The following is a 19955-nucleotide window of genomic DNA, read 5'->3' on the forward strand; positions in this document are numbered from 1 at the left end:
GTTTGTGGTACTTTTCAAGCAGGGGATGGAGTCCACTATGATACACTGTGACAATTAGAGTTGCATTAAGCTCTCTGAGAATCCATTGTTTCATGATCGCTCCAAGCATGTCAAGATCAAGTATCATCATTTCAAGGATTTTGTATAGAAAGGGATAGTAAAGCTACCGTACATTCCAATAGAGGAGCAGACAACAAATATCTTGACCAAGGCATTAGCAAGAGGCAGTTTCGTCTATTTCAGAGATAAGTTGGGAGTTGTACAAAATCCCTTCCTCGCTAAGAGGGAGTGTTGAAAATGTAGTGAGTGAAGGTCTTTTGGCTTGTGCCTTAGCCAGTGAAGACCACAAATTTTTCTTTCTCTAGCATGAGTGCGAGTTCATGAGATAGACTTTATTTATGATGAGTTTCTTTCCAGTTTATTGGAATGATCATCAAGATTGCATGTGTAGTGTTGGAGCTTCAGTTAAGAAGAGCCTTCTTCAGTTTGACTATGGGACGAGATGGTAGTTACAAGTTCAGTTAGAACGAGTTATGTCTTCAGTGTTGATTGGAGAGAGAACGAGTAGACCTCTCAGTTAACTCGCAATCACAACTCACACTTCTAAATTGAATTGGGCCTTCTTGCATGCTCAAATTCTATCTATAAAGAGGACTAAAGCATAAGATCGATCATTCTTGAGAGATCAATTCTTTGTGTGTGTGTGCACAGAATTGAGGAGCTTGTGCGCTATGATTTAGGAGGCCACAAGTGCGCAAGGAAATAGGGGATTTGCGCTAGAAAATAGGAGGAAGTACGCAAGGAAATAGGGGTTCCAGTGCACAAGGCTTGTGGAGTAGGGATCAAGGATTCTTAGGGCAAGTCAAGGCTATTCAGTCGGAGAACAATTATGTTCTTAGAGACATATTGTTGGCTGCAGAAAGTAGCGTGAATTGCAATAGATCCATTTTCTGAAGAACAATCAATAAAAATACCACAACAAAGAAAGCAAGTTTCCCCTTTTGGTTTCTTGGGTAAATCAAGCGTTTCAATTTGTGTGCATATGTTTTTATCTCTGGTGTTTTTCCGCTGCTTATAGATTGTTAAGAAACTCTGTATCTTGGCGAAAGTAAATTTGGTTTCAGCTTTTAATTGCCTTGTTTTTAGTAATTAATCTAAGGAGTTGCAGAGTTTCAAGAAAATTAACATAGCGAGTCATTAGATCAGGAAATACAACATTTGTACCAGCATTCGTATGACCTTGGATATGAATAAGATCTATCTCACAATCTCTTAGTTGACCAGTAGTTTATATCAGCGGTAAACACATTCAACCTTGAAAAAATTCCCAGAGTTAAGATCTATTGATCATCAGCATATGGTACTCAAAAGTTTTATGCCAAAGAGAAATATTTCACTGTTTACACCATAGGAAATTCCGAACGCATAGCATAGAAGTAAGAAGAGATTTTGCCAGTTTAAACTTTAAAGCACATTGCTCTAGTGCTTTTTAAGTTGTTTTACCTTGTGTGATTCATTGGTATCATAAAACAATGGAATGATCAATAGATTGAAATTTTGAATGCCAAACACTAATTAATGTTTTTTAAGTCATCAATATGCAGATAAAACTAGCAAGAGTGAATGTGATCCATAAAATTTTAGTGTTCTCTAACATGTCATTTCAAGAGTATTGGCATCTATTCCAAACTTAAGGTGAATTAAATGAAGTTTGTTGCAAAACGACTAGCTAATTCAAACCCCAAAAATTTTGTAGCAATAATTAATCCCTTGAAACATTTATCTAGCACTTAAGAGCAGATATTAACCACAAGATTTGCCTAAGTTTAAAGCATGTTCAGTTCATTTTATTAGATCTTATCCATACATGTAAAAAAAAACCAGAAATTGATTAAGTTTGCAGTGATTAAGGGGCTGAAAACCAAGTCAGCCCTCTAGACAATGGATTCCGTCAATGACATAAATGAAAATATCAGGTTTTTAACTTGACAAGGGCATCAATTATGTTCATTAATCCGTTAAGAATAGATCTATGTGATTATTTGAAATAAAAATTGTTACATCTAGATGAAAATCCTGAAGAAATTTCAACCCCCACTCTGGTTATTAGTTTTCCTTATCACTCCATGCATTTAATTTTAAATCCAAGCATAATAAAAATTTTGAAATCTGGAAATAAAAATATTTTTCTGAAAACACAAATTTAGAGATTTCACAACCGCTGAAATTGCAGAAGTAAAACACAGCGAAATTATGACAACCACACACAGAAAATAACATGGTGATTTTTGGTCAATGTGACCTTGGAAAAACCCCCTACAACTCTTGGGGAAAACCAGTTTGAGAGCTCTTCTTTATTTCTGAAAATGCTTTTACAGAGAAACTGAAATACACAGTAAAAATTTGGCAACCACAAATTACAACTTATCTCGATTTTTGTGCTTGAACTCCACCTCAAAAATCATGCCAATCAGCAAACAACCAAAACAAAAAAATTTACAGCAATAAAATAGCATTAGATGCAGTACGATTGCCTCGAAAAATGTGCCCAAAACTCCTTGTACAGATTGTACGGACCATACGGATTTCAACAATACGACTGCCTTGAAATTCATGCCCAAATCTGCCTCGAAATGTGTGCCCTTGCTGTTGTCCCTCTTCCTCGATTTCTGCGCCTTTCTCCTGCTGTACAGTTTTGCCTTGGGATACGTGCCAATAAATGTTGCTGCCCAGATTTGTTGAAATGTCTTCTCGCTGCTCTCCTTCACTTCCTCACTGCTCAGAAATTTTCTCCTTTCCCTCTCTTCTCTTTCTCTCAAAGGCTCATGAAAAAATGAATTGATCTTTTCCTCTTCTCTTCTCCTTTTAACTCTCTAAATGACCTTTTGGGTTACCCTAAGATCTGATGGCTGAGATTCGTTAAGATCTAGGGATGAGAATAAATGTGCATTTAATTCTCACTTTCTATTTTTTAACTCACCCACTTAAATAAAGACCCACTTAGCGTTTTATTTCCATGGTCACTTTTTCACTTTCTAATTCTTCATTGACTTTAATAAAGTCACCTTTAAATTAGAATGTAACTTTACCACTTATAAAGTCACTTTTAAATTAAATTGGCTTTACCTCTTATAAAGTCATTTTAGGAGACAATTAAAAATAAATTTGGACACTTTTTCCTAGGCGAAAGATCAAAGCCTTAGGGAACCACTTGTCCTCTGATACCCAAATTTTAACACTCCCTCTTACCGAGGAAAGTGTTCCTCACCACTCCCATCTTGTCACTGAAGTAGACATGTTTGCCCCGTGGTAAGGCTTTGGTGAAAATGTCTGATACCTGCTCATTTGTGGAAATGTACTCAAGCTTGACAACTCCCTTTTGGACATAGTCTCTAATGAAGTGATACTTGATCTCAATATGCTTTGACCTGTCATGAAAAACTGGATTCTCTGTGAGTTTATGCAACTCTAATTATCACAGTAAATTACTTAAGGTCTCAATGCCTGACCAAATAGACCAAACAACGTCTTGCAAAGCCATATGGCCTCAGAACTAGCCAAACTAGTAGCCAATGGCCATATACTCTGCCTCAACTGAGCTCAATGCGACTGAATGTTGTTTCTGGCTGATCCACGACACAACTGCCGAACCCAACCCAAAACAACACCCAGAAGTACTCTTCCTATCTAAAGCACAACCTGCCCAATCTGAATCCGTGTACCCTGCCAGTCTCACTCCATCACCCTGTCTATAATCCAGACCAAAATCCACAGTCCCCTGCAAGTAACGAAGAATGTGTTTTGCAGCCACCCAGTGCACTCTCCTGGGCTCACACATGAACTGACTCATAGTGTTAACTGCAAAACATATATCTGGTCGAGTGTTGACCAAATACATCAAACAACCAATCAACTGTCTGTATAGAGTAGGATCCACCAACTCGGAATCAGAAGTGTGAAGCTTCTTCCAGTTAGTGATCATAGGTGTAGACATGGGCTTGCAAGTATGTATCAATCCTCGAGTACCAAGCTCTAGGAGCTTGCTTCAGGCCATAGAGTGCCTTTTTCAATCTGCATACATGGGACTCCTTCCCTTGCACCTCAAAGCCTTGTGGATGCTCAAGATAAACCTCCTCCTGAATGAAGCCATTGAGAAATGGGGTGTTCACATCCATATGGTGGATCTTCCAACCCATCTCTGCTGCAATTGATATAATGGAGCGGATAGATGTATACCAAGCTACGAGAGTGAAGGTCTCCTCATAGTCAACTCCCTCGACCTGTGAGAACCCTCTCGCCACAAGTCGAACCTTGAACTTCTCGATGTTGCCATCTGCAGCATGCTTTATCTTGTAGATCCATCTGGAAATAACAACTGATTTACCTTCAGGCCTCGACATTACCTCCCAAACATCGTTCTTCATAATAGAAGAATGCTCCTCAATCATGGCGTGTCTCCAGACCTGCTTGGCTAGTTGCCTCGTCATAACTAGAAGGCTCGGAGTCAACAATGCTTGTTACCAATGCCATGTAACTACAGAACCACTCAGGTGGTTTACTCTCTCTAACTTGTCTCTTTGGCCTAGCAACTGATGTGGCCTCACGTAAGGTATCTTGAAGCCACTTGGGCTTCCTCTTCCTTGAGCATACTTCTCCCACCGAAGTGAAAGAATCCTCATCATCATCAGAAGCCTGAACTCTTGAAGGCCGGCCAACTGACCTCATGCCTGAATCTGTGCCTGTAGATGTTGAAGTACTGTGTGAATTGTCCATTAGTGGACTACCCTGTTAACTGCTCTGCGAACTGCCCTGCATGCTGCCTGAAGAACCACCCACTTGACTTTGAGAGCCACTGCTCACTGATGGACTTAACACTATAATCGATGTACCCCCTGATCCTTGACCACTGGATCCCTGTGATTGACTCAGCTTCTCACGAGGGTCTGGTGACTCTGGATAGTCTAACTCCCGTGACCTCTTGAAAGATCTCTCCTCCTCGAACTTCACATCCCGCCTGACAACCACTTTCCTCTGCGCAGGAATATAAATCCGATAAGCTTTCGGGGTCTCGGTATAACCCACAAAGATGCCCTTGTCTACAGTGGGCTCTAGCTTGGTCCTGTTCTCGTTGGGGACATAGGAATATGTAAGGCACCCAAAGATACAAAAGTGCCCAACATCAAGCTTCTTCCCAGAAAAAGCCTCCTTCAGAGTCACATTCCCCAAGGCATGATGTGGACTCCTGTTCTGCAAGTAACAGTAGTGTTGCAGACCTCTGCCCACAAAAATAAAGGTAACCCTTGATCATGAAGCATGGCTTTGGCAGCCCCTGCAATGGATTTGTTCTTCCTCTCTGCAACCCCATTTTGTTGGGGGTAGTAAGGCACTGTGAACTCCCTCCTAATGCTTGCCTCAGCACAAAAATCAACAAACTCACCAAGGGTCTACTCCCCTCCATTGTCCGACCTGAGGACCTTGATCTTCCTACCTGTCTGGGTCTCCACAAGAGCTTTGAACTCTTGAAACCGCTTGAAGGCCTCACTCTTGGTCTTCAAGAAATAAATCCGAGTCTTCTTAGAGTGGTCATCAATGAATAAAACATAGTACTCATAGCCACTCAAGAATACATGAGACATCCGACCACTCACATCGGTATGAATCAAGTCAAGGATCCCGATCGCTCTGCTATCACCGCTGGGAAAAGGGAATCTGGCAAACTTCCCCATAACACATCCTCTGCATACATCAGGGTGATCAGAACTGAAATCTGGCACACCAGTGGTGATCTCCCGCAATGTACTCAAGGCCCCATGATACATGTGCCCCATCTTGCGATGCCAAATCTCACATAACTCTGAACTGCTAGATCTGTTGTCAGTCCTGTGTCGGGTGCTACTACTCAATGCCATCAGGGGTTGGAATGTGAACTTGTACACCTTGGCATGGCGCACACCAATCTCCCTAGCTGAAGAAGTTGGAGTTCCCCTAGGATATATAAGCACCTGCCCTCTCCTGAACAACACATCATACCCTCTGTCCTCAAGTGCTGAGATGGATATCAGGTTCTTCTTCATTCCAGGCACATATAGAACATTTGACACTTTCAAGGGAGGTTTGGGTCCCCTATCAAATGTCAATGTCCCCACACCAACTATTCTAACAATGTTGTCATCACCAAGTACTACCTCCATATCAGTATCACCCTCTGAAAGCTCTGAGAAGTACTCTCTGACTCCTATCATGTGGTGGGAAGCGCCACTGTCAACATACCAAATGCTAGAAGATGATCTGCTAGTAGCGGGGACTGCACACTCCCTCTGAATCTGTATGGCAGGTGATCCTGCATTAGTGGCCTCACAAGCTATGAACCCAAACTCTCGATCAAAGCTCTCTATCTCTGTAGAAGCTGTCATGGGTTTGTCTTTCCATTTCTTGTTCTTCTTCTCTGGACACACAACAACATAGTATCCCAACTTTTGACAATTCCAACATTTGACTTTTGAATAGTCATTCTCCTTGTTCTGTTGCTTGCCTTTACCTTTGCCTTTGCCTCCACTATTGGAAGCTTGCTTCTTTGCTCTGCCCTTCTTGCCTCTTGCTAACAATGCCACATTGTCATCCTCCTCCACCTGTTTGGCTGCCCCAATATGGTTCTTTCTGATCTCATTTTGAATGCAATCATCCCACAACCTCTCCCACAATCAAGAAGGTTTTCCCGTGCAACAATGCCATGCACAAAATTCTCCCAAGTCTTGAGAAGACCATTCAAAGCAATCCTCACCAACTCAATGGGTGCAATGATTTCACCTACGATTGCCAACTCATCTCTCACTGAAGTGATCTTTGTGAGGTATGCTGTAGCACTGTCGGTCTTAGACATTTTAATGGCCTTCAGTTTCTCCTTTAGGACCATTTTTTTGTTTTCATTTGAGCTCTGGTAAACACTGGTCAAGACTGTCCACATCTTAGGTGCATAAGTCTTTCCTCTCACATGAGGAATGACATGGTCTTTGATTCCTTCCAAAATCAATCTTTTTGCCTTAGCATTCTTTTTGTTAAACTCTGCCAACTGTACAAGGTCAACAAGTACTACTACTGGGTTCTGTGTGGTATTTACCATAATGCCCCAGACTTCTGCTTCCTCAAAGATGCTCTAGATTCTCTCCTTCCATGCACTGTAGTTGTTCTGCCCATCCAATCTGTCCTCAACTCTCAAACCCAAAGACATGTTTCACTGTTTGACCAAAATGAAATTTTCAAATTTGTAGTAAAGGTTCTGTTTTTTTGTGTAAAAATCAGCTTGCTGTAATTTTCACTTTGCTGTCCCAAACTGCACTTTTCAACGAACCAAGCTCTGATACCATGAAGAAATTTCAACTCCCACTCCGATTATCAATTTTCCTTATTATTCCATGCATTTAGTTTTAAATCCAAGCATGATAAAAATTCTAAAATCTGGAAATGATAATATTTTTCTGAAAACACAAATTTAGAGATTTCACAACTACTGAAATTGCAGAAATAAAACACAGCAAAATTATGACAGCCACACACAGAAAATAACACAGTGATTTTTGGTCAATGTGACCCTGGAAAAACCCCCTACAACTCTTGGGGAAAACCAGTTTGAGAGCTCTTCTTTATTTCTGAAAATGCTTTTACAGAGAAACTGAAATACACAGTAAAAATTCCAGCAACCACAAATTACAACTTATCTCGATTTCTGTGCTTGAACTCCACCTCGAAAATCGTGCCAATCAGCAAACAACCAAAACAAAAAAATTTACAGCAATAAAACAACATTAAATGCAGTACGACTGCCTCAAAAAACATGCCCAAAACTTCTTGTACGGACCATACGGATTTCAATAGTATGACTGTCTTGAAATTCGTGCCCAAATCTGCTTCGAAATTCGTGCCCTTGCTGTTGTCCCTCTTCTTCGATTTCCATGCCTTTCTCCTACTGTACGGTTTTACCTTGGGATATGTGCCAATAAATGTTGTTGCCCAGATTTGCTGAAATGTCATCTTGCTGCTCTCCTTCACTTCTTCATTGTTCAGAAATTTTCTCCTCTCTCTCTTCTCTTTCTCTTAAATGCTCATGAAAGAATGAATTGATCTTTTCCTCCTCTCTTCTCCTTTTAACTCTCGAAATGACCTTTTGGGTTACCCTAAGATCTACTGGCTAAGATTCATTTAGATCTAGGGCTGAGAATAAATGTGCATTTAATTATCACTTTCTATTTTTAACTCACCCATTTAAATAAAGACCCACTTAGCCTTTTATTTCCATAGTCACTTTTTCACTTTCTAATTCTTCATTGACTTTAATAAAGTCACCTTTAAATTAGAATGTAACTTTACCACTTATAAAGTCACTTTTAAATTAGAATGCAACTTTACCACTTATAAAGTCACTTTTAAATTAAATTGACTTTACCACTTATAAAGTCACTTTAGGAGAAAAGTAAAAATAAATTTGGACACTTTTCCCTAGGCCAAATATCAAAGCCTTAGGGAACCACTTGTCCTCTGGTACCCAAATTTTAAGAAATCCTTCAATGATAGATCCTTCTTAATCAAGAGAGGATATAAGCAAATCAACATGGGATTTAACTGTGAAACAAAATGATTTGATATTAAAACAAGTTCACTGCAACTAGATATGAAAGTTAGTGACTTTCACAAAGAGCAATCTAGATCTAATGAATTAAATCTCTAAAATCCTAGATTGCAACAAATAACTAAAAGAAATAAATGAATATTTTGTGGTTGAACTTTGAAGAAGTCAATAGAGAAGACCAGTGTCCACCTCACATGGAGCTATGAGGAATGTTACTGCAAAATCTAGCAGCCTAGCGCAAAACTTCACTAGGCAGTGTAGGTCATAGGGCATCAAAGAGATCAACCACCACTATCACCTCAGTGGCTTCTCTCCTGCAGTTTTGTGGTAGGATATTACCCCCACAAGGGAGGCTTCCCTGGCAAGGCTTAGAGGATAGATGACCTAGGGTTACTAAGACAAGAGATTCTCTAAGTATCTTGCTAGCAATATCACCTAGAAAGATTTGCAATAAAAGATGGCCGAAGGGTGATAAGAGCTTAATGGTTATGGAATAAGGTATTAGCAAAGCCTTGGAGGCCAAGATAGGATTTACAAGTATTCAAGAACATATGCCACCTACCCCAGTCAACTAAGGAAAGACTGTTATGAGTTAGGGTTTCAAAGATGGGAAGATTTACAACATGCAAAACCAAATAACAGCCAAGAAATAACCTATAATAGAGGGTTGAAGGCTATCAATTAGGTAAGCAAGGGATATTTCAACTTTAAGTTTTTAATGGTTGAAAAAGCACACAATAGCAACATAAACCCTAGACGTCAGACCTAAATTGGATGGTAAAACATATAGTAAATGATAAATTTTGCTTTTTAAACATTAATAAATGCAATTCCTACCTAAAGGACAATAGAGTATAGGTACAAAAATGATATTAAATGCAAATTTAGACCGAAACCTAACCATAGCTACTATGAGAGAAGAAAAGAGAGAAAATTTAGAATTATCAACACAAGAAGACTAATGCCTTCATTCATTTGGGCAATGGAGTCAATTAGGGTGAGGTTAAGGTAGGAGGACCTTGGATGAAGATAGGTGGAATACAATTGCTTCACTTAGAAACATTGGCGATTTCTTTCATATGATCTTTAAGGTTAAATGATGCATGAAAACAAGTTCCTTTGATAGATTCTTGAATGAAAAATTTTGTATAAACATATAGAAATAAGAGTTCATGAAAGATATTTCAATTTTTAATATGGCACATTATAAACTCTAATTTCATAAATTACATGCAAAATGGAAGAAAATAGCATTAAACTTACACCATTCATGCAAAAGTCACTTCATTAATCCACAAGCTAGTGTCCCTCCATGGAATAAATATCCCACCAAAGACAAGTCACATTTTTATTTAGCCATTGAGTCCAAGAGAAAGAAGAAAAACCCTAGTGCACACTCTTTGAAGAAAAGAGGAGTGAGTGTGTGATGATGATACAATCAAAATGACTTACCTCTATTTATATGAGGGCAATCAAGTCATTTTCATTAATTTACAATGAAAAAGCCCTAAAAGTTCACTTGAAGCATTCAACTAGGCTAATAGGTCACAAAATGAGATAGAGATGGCTTTACAAATGATAAATCATAATAAAAATGTTATAAATCCTCCACATGTGTGGGAGAAAAAGGCTCACCACATGATCTTGTTCTCCAATAATGGGCATTTCCATCAAGCGACAAAGTGGGTCCAAGAGTGCTCCTCACTCCAAGGGACATCATAAAATGCATGGGTGTATTTCCAACTAACACCTCCTCAACCAAGATGTCATCATCAAGAAGGCTTGTGTCATCCTCCTATAGCATGCATGGGTGACGTGGTTGCCCTAGGGCATAGTGTTAGCCTCAAAAGGAAGTGTGCCAACCCTCCCAAATCATCTTAAGGGATCTCCATCCTCGTCCGGGCTTTGGAACAAGGCAATGCCCATAAAGTAGGTATAAGGCCAACCTAGGGATATCTTGAGTCCTTTGGGCACATCATCGATCAAGCTAATGCATTGGCTTCTTGGATTAGCGTTTCAACATCTAGAGGTGAAGAAAAGGGCCATACATCCATGCGAGACTCATCAAGGCCATTGATCACATGTGGATTTCCATGGAATATAGATGGTAACACAACCCTAAAGGGAGGAACAATTCCTAGGTCGACCCATCAATTAATAGGTGCAAGTGGTCAGTGGCATGGTGGGGAGTTTACTTCATGGAGGATGCCACATTATGTGTACCAGTTATGAAATTCCATCATTCTTGAGTATTATAATGTGAAGTGGGAGCAATTGCGGACCTAAGTTACTCCTTTCCTTGGCCTATTTTTACCACCCCTGTTGTGCTCTTTTTCTTTAATGGTTTTCTTTTTTTTTCCATAGCTTGGGCTACAAGCTTTTATTTTTGCATCAATTACCCCTTAAAGATGAAGTGGTTTATTGCTCATCAGGGTTGGGATATCAAAGTTTCTTTCATTTGGATTGCTCAATGCATTAGCCAGGAACTAGGTGAGGGCTAATAATGGGGATAGAGTTCAAGCTAGGTTTTTGTCCACCCACTTTATTATATCCCAACCAATTTTTTGCATTTTATCTTCATTGCTCATGCTCTTTCTTTTCTTTCTGCCGCATCAAACTCTTAGGGCAAAGTTTCCATGCCCCTACTCAAGAATGAGGAAAATAGGGAGCCAATATTGTTGACAGTAATGAACTTGAAGATGGGATGCAGATACAATGGGGTAGATGGAAAGTGTTAAGTATGGATTACCATGGACATGGAAAATCAATCAATACCTCCTATTTGTGCCCTTTCTGGATAGTGGAAAAAAAGGCCTAAGGATGTCACACTAGATTGGGGTCAAGGGATAACCACCAAGGTGAAGCATGGGAACAAGGATGCAACCAAAAGTGGTATATCATCCAATTGAACCTGTGATCCATCTTAGAATGCCCTCAAACATTAAATGAAAGGACTTGATTACAAGAATGGTTAATGTACCTTACAATGGATGACCCACATTCATTTGATGAGTAGGCTACATGTCATAAAGCACTGACTGAAGCATGGATGGAAGGCCTTTGAGGCTAGCTATCTGTAGATCATCATAGGGCTGCTGGTTGGCAAGCTGGTCAGAATGGGAGATTTTTTTTGTCTAAGAGGTTACATACTTGGGTGTGTAACAGTGACCTAAACCAAATCTGTGTCCTCGACCTAAGCTTTCACAAAGGAAATAAATTAAATCCTTCCTATCCTTCATATGCTTTGAGGCAGCTATGCCCATAAACATTTCCCTCCTGCTTATTGAATTTCTGATCAACAAACTAATGAGAATCTAACACTGTTATATTTTGTGGGTTTGCCATTTTTACTTTTACGCAAACAAACTTAAAAAAAAAAAAAAACTCTGAAACTTGAACCCCAAAACATAAACCTAACCCCCAGATGCACTTCCTGCCTGGAAAACACCTTCAGATGAAGAAGAACGATAATCCAGTGCTGTGGCTACCTTGTGGAGTCTGTTTTCTCCTTTATGAATCAGCAATAGTGTTTGTCACTTGGAAATGTCTCCTTACCAACAAAATTTTCTAGATTACTTTTGACAGCAAATTATTGATGAAGCAGTAGCCAGCCACCCCCACATAGATGTTTAAATGAGGCACAGTCCTTCCAAATTGGTTGATGTCTCAGCTAACTCTCCAAGGCTTCATCTCCAAGTTCTGAATCTCTAAGTTGGCATTACTACTTCTGTATGTACTATATATATTGTGTGGTAAGAATGTTACAGTGCAGCTTGTTTTTTGGAAATTTCAACTTCCTGGACGATTTTGGGCATGGTTTCAAGCTGAAATTCATTCCTTTCTTTATGGCCACTCTCTCATGAAAGGGTCCCCTCCCAGGGGACACTTGGATGGTCAGGGATAACTGCAAATTGCTATTACAGTCAGTTCATTGGTTGCAATTGTTTTTCCGTGGAAAGTTGAAACATCCTTGTAAAGTTGAATTCAATGGCTTTCCTCATCCCCTTACTCTGGGAGATTTTCATAGCTTTAAGCAAAAGTTGCCTCTACCCGTGAGAGTTCACTTCAGAGTTGGCTCTACCCTTGAGAGTTCCCCTGGAAACGCCTGCTAGCCAAAAAGGAACCCAGAAAAATTACTTATTTGTTGTTGTTATCTCTCACCTCTCTTCTGCAACATTTTTACCTAGCTCAACAGACGACTCTAAGCTTCCCACATCTGCCTCCAGTGGTCTGAACCCAAGTCTGAAATGGTTACATTTCTGAACTTTTACTATCACCTCTAAAAGACTTCCAACATACACGTGCCAGCAAACATATCCCTCCAGTGATGACTCCTAACATTTGTTCTTGCCGCAGTAGATTTGAAAACTCTGTCCGGTTGCCCACATCATAGATCTCGTTCCAATGGCTGCCCAAGCTGTGATTTCAGACCCAGCAACCGGTCCATACTTTGCAAGATCTATACTGTCATACGTCCCAAAATACCACGCTGTAACTTCTCTGCTGCCCAATTCTGGCCATCTAAAATTTTGCTATCCACATGTTTACTGTTGTTTTATATCTGCGAATTCTCCTCTGCTGCCCAATTCTGGCTATCTAATATTTTGCTCCCTACATGTTTACAGTTGTTTTATACCTGCAAAACCTCCATGCTGCTACCTTATTCCATTTAGCCTTAATGCCAAACATGCCAGCTCTGTCATCAAACTCTAGCATCGATGTTGCCAACAATACAGAATTAGAGTGCTGTTGTGCAGCCCAAGTCCACTTTTCCACAATATACATTTTAATTCTACTAACCCTTCACTGATGTATAAAATTAGGCAAAACGTTAAAGTTGCTTTATTTTGCTGTTGAATACATGTTACTGACTAACCTAACATATTTGTTCTGCATGTGATGTCTGCCCAACAAACAATTTGCGGAATATTTCTCATGTTGTCTGCCCATCATCAAAATTGTTGTCAACCATGCTGTTCTGTCTTGTCTGTCCATGCCCAGTCTGACCTAGCCCTCCTGCTATTGCACAAAATGACGTTTCTCCCAGAGGTTTATGTTGTAGAGTTTAATTCCTTAACATCTCCAATTAGACTTTAAACACTAAAATTTAATTTAACTCACAACTACTATTGTAATAACCACGCTGGTGTTGGTTTTAGATGCTCACGATGAGCCCACAGTGTCCTCTTTGTTTCCTCCTGTCACACAAAATTTATCTGATTCTCACATTTCACTGTCACCAACATTTCCAGCACCCAAAACTATTTTGATTCTCTGCCTGTAGGTTGAATCACAACACCAATGTTCCTAGGCCTGACAGAATCTGTTCAGTGTGAATGTCCTCTAAAAATTTAATTTTTATGCTATTATCATGGCTCAGATGTATTTATAAATGTTGTTTCCGGACAAATAAATTAAATACAAAATATTTAATTCAGTTTTCTTAATGTTTTAAAAAAATTCAAATTTCCTCAAAAGAAATGATTTTTGTAATTCGGTTCTAACTTCTATATAATTGCTGTATACAGATTTTTAGGCTTCAGTGGGCATTTCGATTTTTTTTTATTTTTTTTGTGGGTAATTTATGTTTTTATTTTTTTAAATATTGAACTGGTTTAGCTTGGATAAGTTGATTTTAATGATGATGAATTTGCTGATTAAGGGTTTACTATTAACTTGAAAATGTTTCAATAGCATTATGAACCTCTTTGGAGTGCTAAAGTTCAAAAAGATGGGGGAGGATTTTCTTCAGAGTTCTGGCATTGCTTTCACAATTATTAGGTTAGTTTCTCATTTGCAGGGCCAAGAAGCATTTTATTCTACATTACAAAGAAACAAAAAAGTGTGATTATCCCAAATTTTCTATTCTAGCAACTAAACACCATTAAGAGACTTTTTGGATAATGATGGCATCAAATATTGTTCTATGTGGATGGCAACTTGCAGACCAGGAAGACTTACGGATGGGCCATATACTTCTTATGATCTGAACACTTTGCTTAAAGCAACAGCAGGCACACGCCGTGCTGTATTGATTGGACAAGGTATACTAATAATTCTGCTGTTTTCACCACATTCACTACATCTATTAGCTGTTTCTGAGATTTATTAATTGAGCGTTATTTCACACAGAGATAATCAAGTGCAGGGACCAATCTGAAGGAGAAATCCAACAATCTTTTCTTTTTCTTTTTTTTTTCCAAAGAGAAAACCAACAATCTACTTAACCCAAATAAAAAACATATTTCATTAGAAATCGAAATAGACAACCAGTGTTGAAGACAATTCTAGCCACTTCACAGTTATTATGTCGAGCAATGCTTTCAAGAATAGGGTTAATGACAGTGCAAGCATTTATGCTTTAGAAACTTATGGAAGGTTGCATGAAAATGTGAATATGGTGTATATGAAGGCTTTACTGAACATATTGTAATTCTGTTAATTTTGTCATTCTACTTGACAGTGTATCTTGGCAGTTTCTGTGCAAAATTTTTTCTTCTCTTCTGTTTGTTTTCTTCATGTTTCTTTGTTGATTTTGTAGCTTTGGAATGTCTTTTGCATAGGGTTGTGTCTAGCATTCAGGAGAAGCAGTGTTCCAAGGGGATGCGTCCCCCAAGGTGGGGTGCACGCAACTAGGACAGGGGGACACCCGGGGAAATGTTTCACCACATCCCCCCTTTTGGGGAGATGCGGGAAGACATAGGGGAAAAGGTTCCCCTAGTGTGGGGGATGTGTTTCCCCAAAAGAGGTGATTGTGGGCACCTCATCTTAGAAAGGACTACCCCCCTAATTTTGCTTGAAAGCAATAATTTATAAGTGGGGAGCTTAATATTCAACCCTAGGGCCCTACAAATGCTATGTAATCAATGGTAATGTTCAATTCTTAAAGTGATGAAAGTGACATTCTCCTTTATTTTTCATTTTCATCCTTTTACTTAAATTTTTAACATTACCATTAATTGACTCGGGATGTTTGAGAGTGGTTCTGACCTCATTTGATTTCATATGGAGAAAGTGGAATTTTAGATCCCACTCAAAATCCATCAGACTTAACAGTTTTTAGGATTTCAGGATTGGGGGGATTGCAATGTTTCCACTGAATTCTATCATGTATGAGGGTCTGCAAGTAGCATTTAATCAAGAGCACCAAGCGGGGGGGTGCATCCCCCTCAATTTTGTCTAATAACCCTTGAAATTAAAAAATATATATATATATATAAAAATTATAGTTATGCAAAACAAAAAATTTTAAAAATAAAATAAAAACCAAAAAGAAAAATACATAACAAATATCAAAACCTAAACTAATTTGCAATCCCTAACTCACTCATTCGACTTACCAAGTTTACCTTTACTCAACTTACCCTACGGCGCTATCTGACTTACCAGTTGAGTGTTGCTTTTCCTCCCCCGCGATGCCCCTTTAATGCTCATTGCCCATTTTTTATTTTCAGTTATAACTTTCGAGTCTTGACTCTAGATATCGATGACCTTAGACTGATTTTTTGACTTGTCACTCTCTACTATCTTTAAGTTTGAGTTATATCAATTTACTATTCCAGTCTTTAAACTTCAATAACTACTATGGCCAATTTTGCTTAGTACTAATTAGATTTTAGAATGATGAATATGAATCAATGTATTCCATTATTGAATCTCATGGTGTATGGATGAATGATGTATGTATCAATATGAATGATGAGTATGGATCTGTGTATTTCATTGTTTAATTCAATTATCTATGTTTTTATGCTTTCATTATTGAATATGAATTTGAATTATATAATTCAAATTCATATTCAATAATGAAAGTATAAAAACATATTAATTGAATTAAATAATGAAATACATAGATCTGTACTCATCATTCATATTGATACTTCAAATTCATATTCAATAATGAAAGCATAAAAACATAGATAATTGAATTAAACAATGAAATACACAGATCCATACTCATCATTCATATTGATACATACATCATTCATACATACACCACGAGATTCAATAATGAAATACATTGATCCATATTCATCATTCTAAAATCTTATTTATTTATTAAAAAAATCATATACCTCGATGTTCCCTGCGCCCCCCCATGAAAGTATAAAAACATATGTAATTGAATTAAATAATGAAATACATAGATCTGTACTCATCATTCATATTGATACATACATCATTCATACATACACCACGAGATTCAATAATGAAATACATTGATCCATATTCATCATTCTAAAATCTTATTTATTTATTAAAAAAATCATATACCTCAACGTTCCCCCCCCCCCCAAAATTTTCCTAAAATTTCATGGTATTGCCACACGTCCTCCTTGTGCATCTCCTCGCATCCGCATCCCCCCATCCCGGAGTCTTGGTGGAACATAGATGATTAGGTCAACAACCCTATTATGTGTTTCCAACCTCCAGGGGGAGTGACATGTCCTAGGTAGACTCATAAGTCCATAGTTGCATGTGATAATATGATCATGGAGTGGGAAAGACTTCAAAGAAGATGCCACAACGATGTAACCAACTGACGGAGGTCCAACATCCCAAGTATAATGATGTAAGGAGGGAGCAATTGTGGAGGCATGAGTTACCCCTTTCCTCGCCCTACTATGGCCACTCGTCTGGTGTGCCTTTTACTTTAATGATTTTCATGAAAAATCTAGGCCCAATTTGCCTTTTTTATTTTCCATTACCCCTTAAAGATGTAGAATTTTATTGCTCATTAGGGTTGGAACATTCATAAGTTCGCTTGAGGAATTGGGTGATGGTTAATGAGGGGGGTAGAGCTCATATTAGGCTTTTGCCCGTGTGCTAAATAAGTGCTAGCCATCTTTTGCATTTTATGTTTTCTTTCCATTGTGTCTTTATACGCGTTTATCATTCTTTTGGCTGAATCAACCTCCAGGGCCAAGTTTTCGTGCCTCGACTCAAGGATATGAATATAGGGTGCCAATCTAAATGACCAATGAAATTCAACCCAAAGAATGGAGATGAATAGCAAGGAAGGATGGAAAGTGGTAAGTAGGATTACCATGGACATGCTATATCAATAGGTGAACCATATTAGTGCCTCTCCTAAACCAGAAGGCCTTCTAGGAGGGCCCATTGGACTAGGGTCAAAGGCTAACATCCCAGGTGAAGTGTGGAAACAAGGATACAATTAGGAGCGGTCAATCATCCAATTCGCCCCTTGATTCATATTAATATGCCATTAGCATTAAATGAAATCACATGATTGCTAAAATGGTTAAAGTACATGTTGATAGATGACCCATCTTTCTTCAAGAAGAATGCTAGGTGGGAGAGAGCATTTACCAGAACAATAGGTGGATAACTCTGACATAAAGCTATCCAAAAACCATTGTAGGGCTGCTGGTTGGCTGTTTGTCAAACATGGAGAAAAAATTTCTCCTATGGGTTACCCACTTTTTGGTGGGTAACAAGGTTCAAACCCTATTCATGGATCCTCTTATTCTTCATGTTTTGGTGAATAATTATTTTATAATGAGATGTCTGATGCCTCTCTCTCTGTCCACATATCCATTTCCTTGTTCATGTTTTTTTCAAACTAGTTGCTTGTCATACTGTATCGATTTTCAGAAACCTCCCTAATTCAAGTGGCTTATATTTTAGCAGAACAATAATGGATTTCACTTGAACCAATGAGCTGCTTCTTTACGTTAACTGGTTGCATGCATTTCTGTGCAAGAACATGTGGGTAACTTACCATATCCAACGTCCATTTATGCATGCAATAAATTTTAATAGATGTGACGGAAAATATTGAGCCTGCCTATCTGTGGAGCTTCAGTACTTTATTGATGATATGTAATTTGTGGTGAATCTGTAGACTTCAGATGGTAGAGTGATCACATATGAAACACTCATTTTGTGTGTAATGTTTTCATATGATGTCCAAACTCCTACATGCTAATATTAAGGGGAATTCTCTGTTTTTGGTTTTCTTTGCAGATCCATAATTAGTATTTTTAAATTATCTCTTAGTTACTCTCCCACTCTTTCAGACACATGCAGACATAATGTTGTATTCTACCATATTTTATCCAGACCATGTTGAAAATTTGTTATATTTGTATCAGACACTGTACCTGTATCCATATCTGTGCAACATAGTTGCTAATGGTTTTCAAAAATGGATGCTGAAAACTATACTAATTGTAGCCCCAACGACATAGTTGATCAACCACAGACGCATAATTTGCTTGCTTACAGTAAATTCCAAAACTGGTGCAGAGGTGTGGTTCTGCCAAGAGGCTAAGATGCTTACAAGTATATCCACAGCTTGCGAAGCCAACTGTACTGCACCGTTTTCATGGAATTAGAAGCGTCTCACAAGCTAATCAAAGCTTGCTGAGAAGTATCGTAAAATTATCAATCAAACAGCTTAAACTTAAACTTGTGAAAATCATCAATTAATAAAAATAACATGATCTTTTATCAGTTGTCACATTTTGTTTAGAGAATTTCTTTTCAGTTCTACTTACACTATTGTTACATGGAGTTTCTAGAGATATGATAGACCCTAATTTTTATTTCGGATAGGGGATGAACTGGTGGGAGAGGCTAGCAGGATTGATGTAGCTGAAGCATGCATACAAGCATTATATTTAGAGTGTACGATTGGTCAGACTTATGAGATCAACTCAGTTGAGGTAAGGTCCATATATATGCACTTGAATGGCATCAGAATCAATTCATGAAAAAATGACTAAAATATGTCGTTTTCATCCTTTTGAAAAAAAAAAATAAAAAAAAATCATAATATATTATTGTCAAAAACTTGTTATCTGTAAGTGACCTAACACAAAGTGCAGTATTTTCTTGATTAGTAGTTTCTTATTACTGATTTAAAGTTGGTGAAACAGGGAGTTGGACCAGGAACTGATCCAAAGAAGTGGGAGAAGATTTTTAGAGATGCTAACTTAAAAGAGTTGAATGCATGACTGAAGCATTTGGCGATTGTATTTAAAGATAACTCTGCCATGGGCTTTTCTGAAGGCATTTCTCTGCTTTGATCTACATTATGAATATGACAAAATCATAATCTTACAGTTTATAGCTTTTATTTCTGGGCGTTCAAGATGTTTGTTGGTTTCTATATGATGTGAGAAGGAAATGCTTTGTTGATTGACTGGAAGCTTATGTATCAGCAAGTGGATTATAAGAAAAATAGCTATGTTGCACTGGTTTTCAAGACGGGAATGACAGGGATGGCAGGACACGTCCCAGGGACAGCTAGTGCACACACCCAAAATTTTCAGGGAACAGCAGGTTGGGGACAACAAATATATATATA

General features: G+C 38.4%; 1 protein-coding gene across 3 annotated transcripts in view; it reads left to right on the forward strand.

Moving 5' to 3' along the window:
- LOC149226739 (uncharacterized protein At5g02240-like) overlaps positions 1 to 19724 on the forward strand; it is a 94783-nt gene extending 75059 nt beyond the window's left edge. For all 3 annotated transcript variants that reach the window (XM_089377581.1, XM_089377582.1, XM_089377583.1), the window contains 4 exons: positions 14318 to 14404; positions 14570 to 14667; positions 19202 to 19311; positions 19525 to 19724. In XM_089377581.1, the coding sequence (XP_089233707.1) occupies positions 14318 to 14404; positions 14570 to 14667; positions 19202 to 19311; positions 19525 to 19602 (373 nt within the window). In that variant the 3' untranslated portion in view covers positions 19603 to 19724. The remainder of the gene's footprint in view (positions 1 to 14317; positions 14405 to 14569; positions 14668 to 19201; positions 19312 to 19524) is intronic.
- The last annotated feature ends 231 nt before the right edge of the window (positions 19725 to 19955 follow it).

The sequence above is a fragment of the Pinus tabuliformis genome, chromosome J (genome assembly GCF_031772625.1).
Source record: "Pinus tabuliformis cultivar Carrire ecotype Pingquan chromosome J, CPIR1, whole genome shotgun sequence".
Taxonomy (NCBI): Eukaryota; Viridiplantae; Streptophyta; class Pinopsida; order Pinales; family Pinaceae; genus Pinus; species Pinus tabuliformis.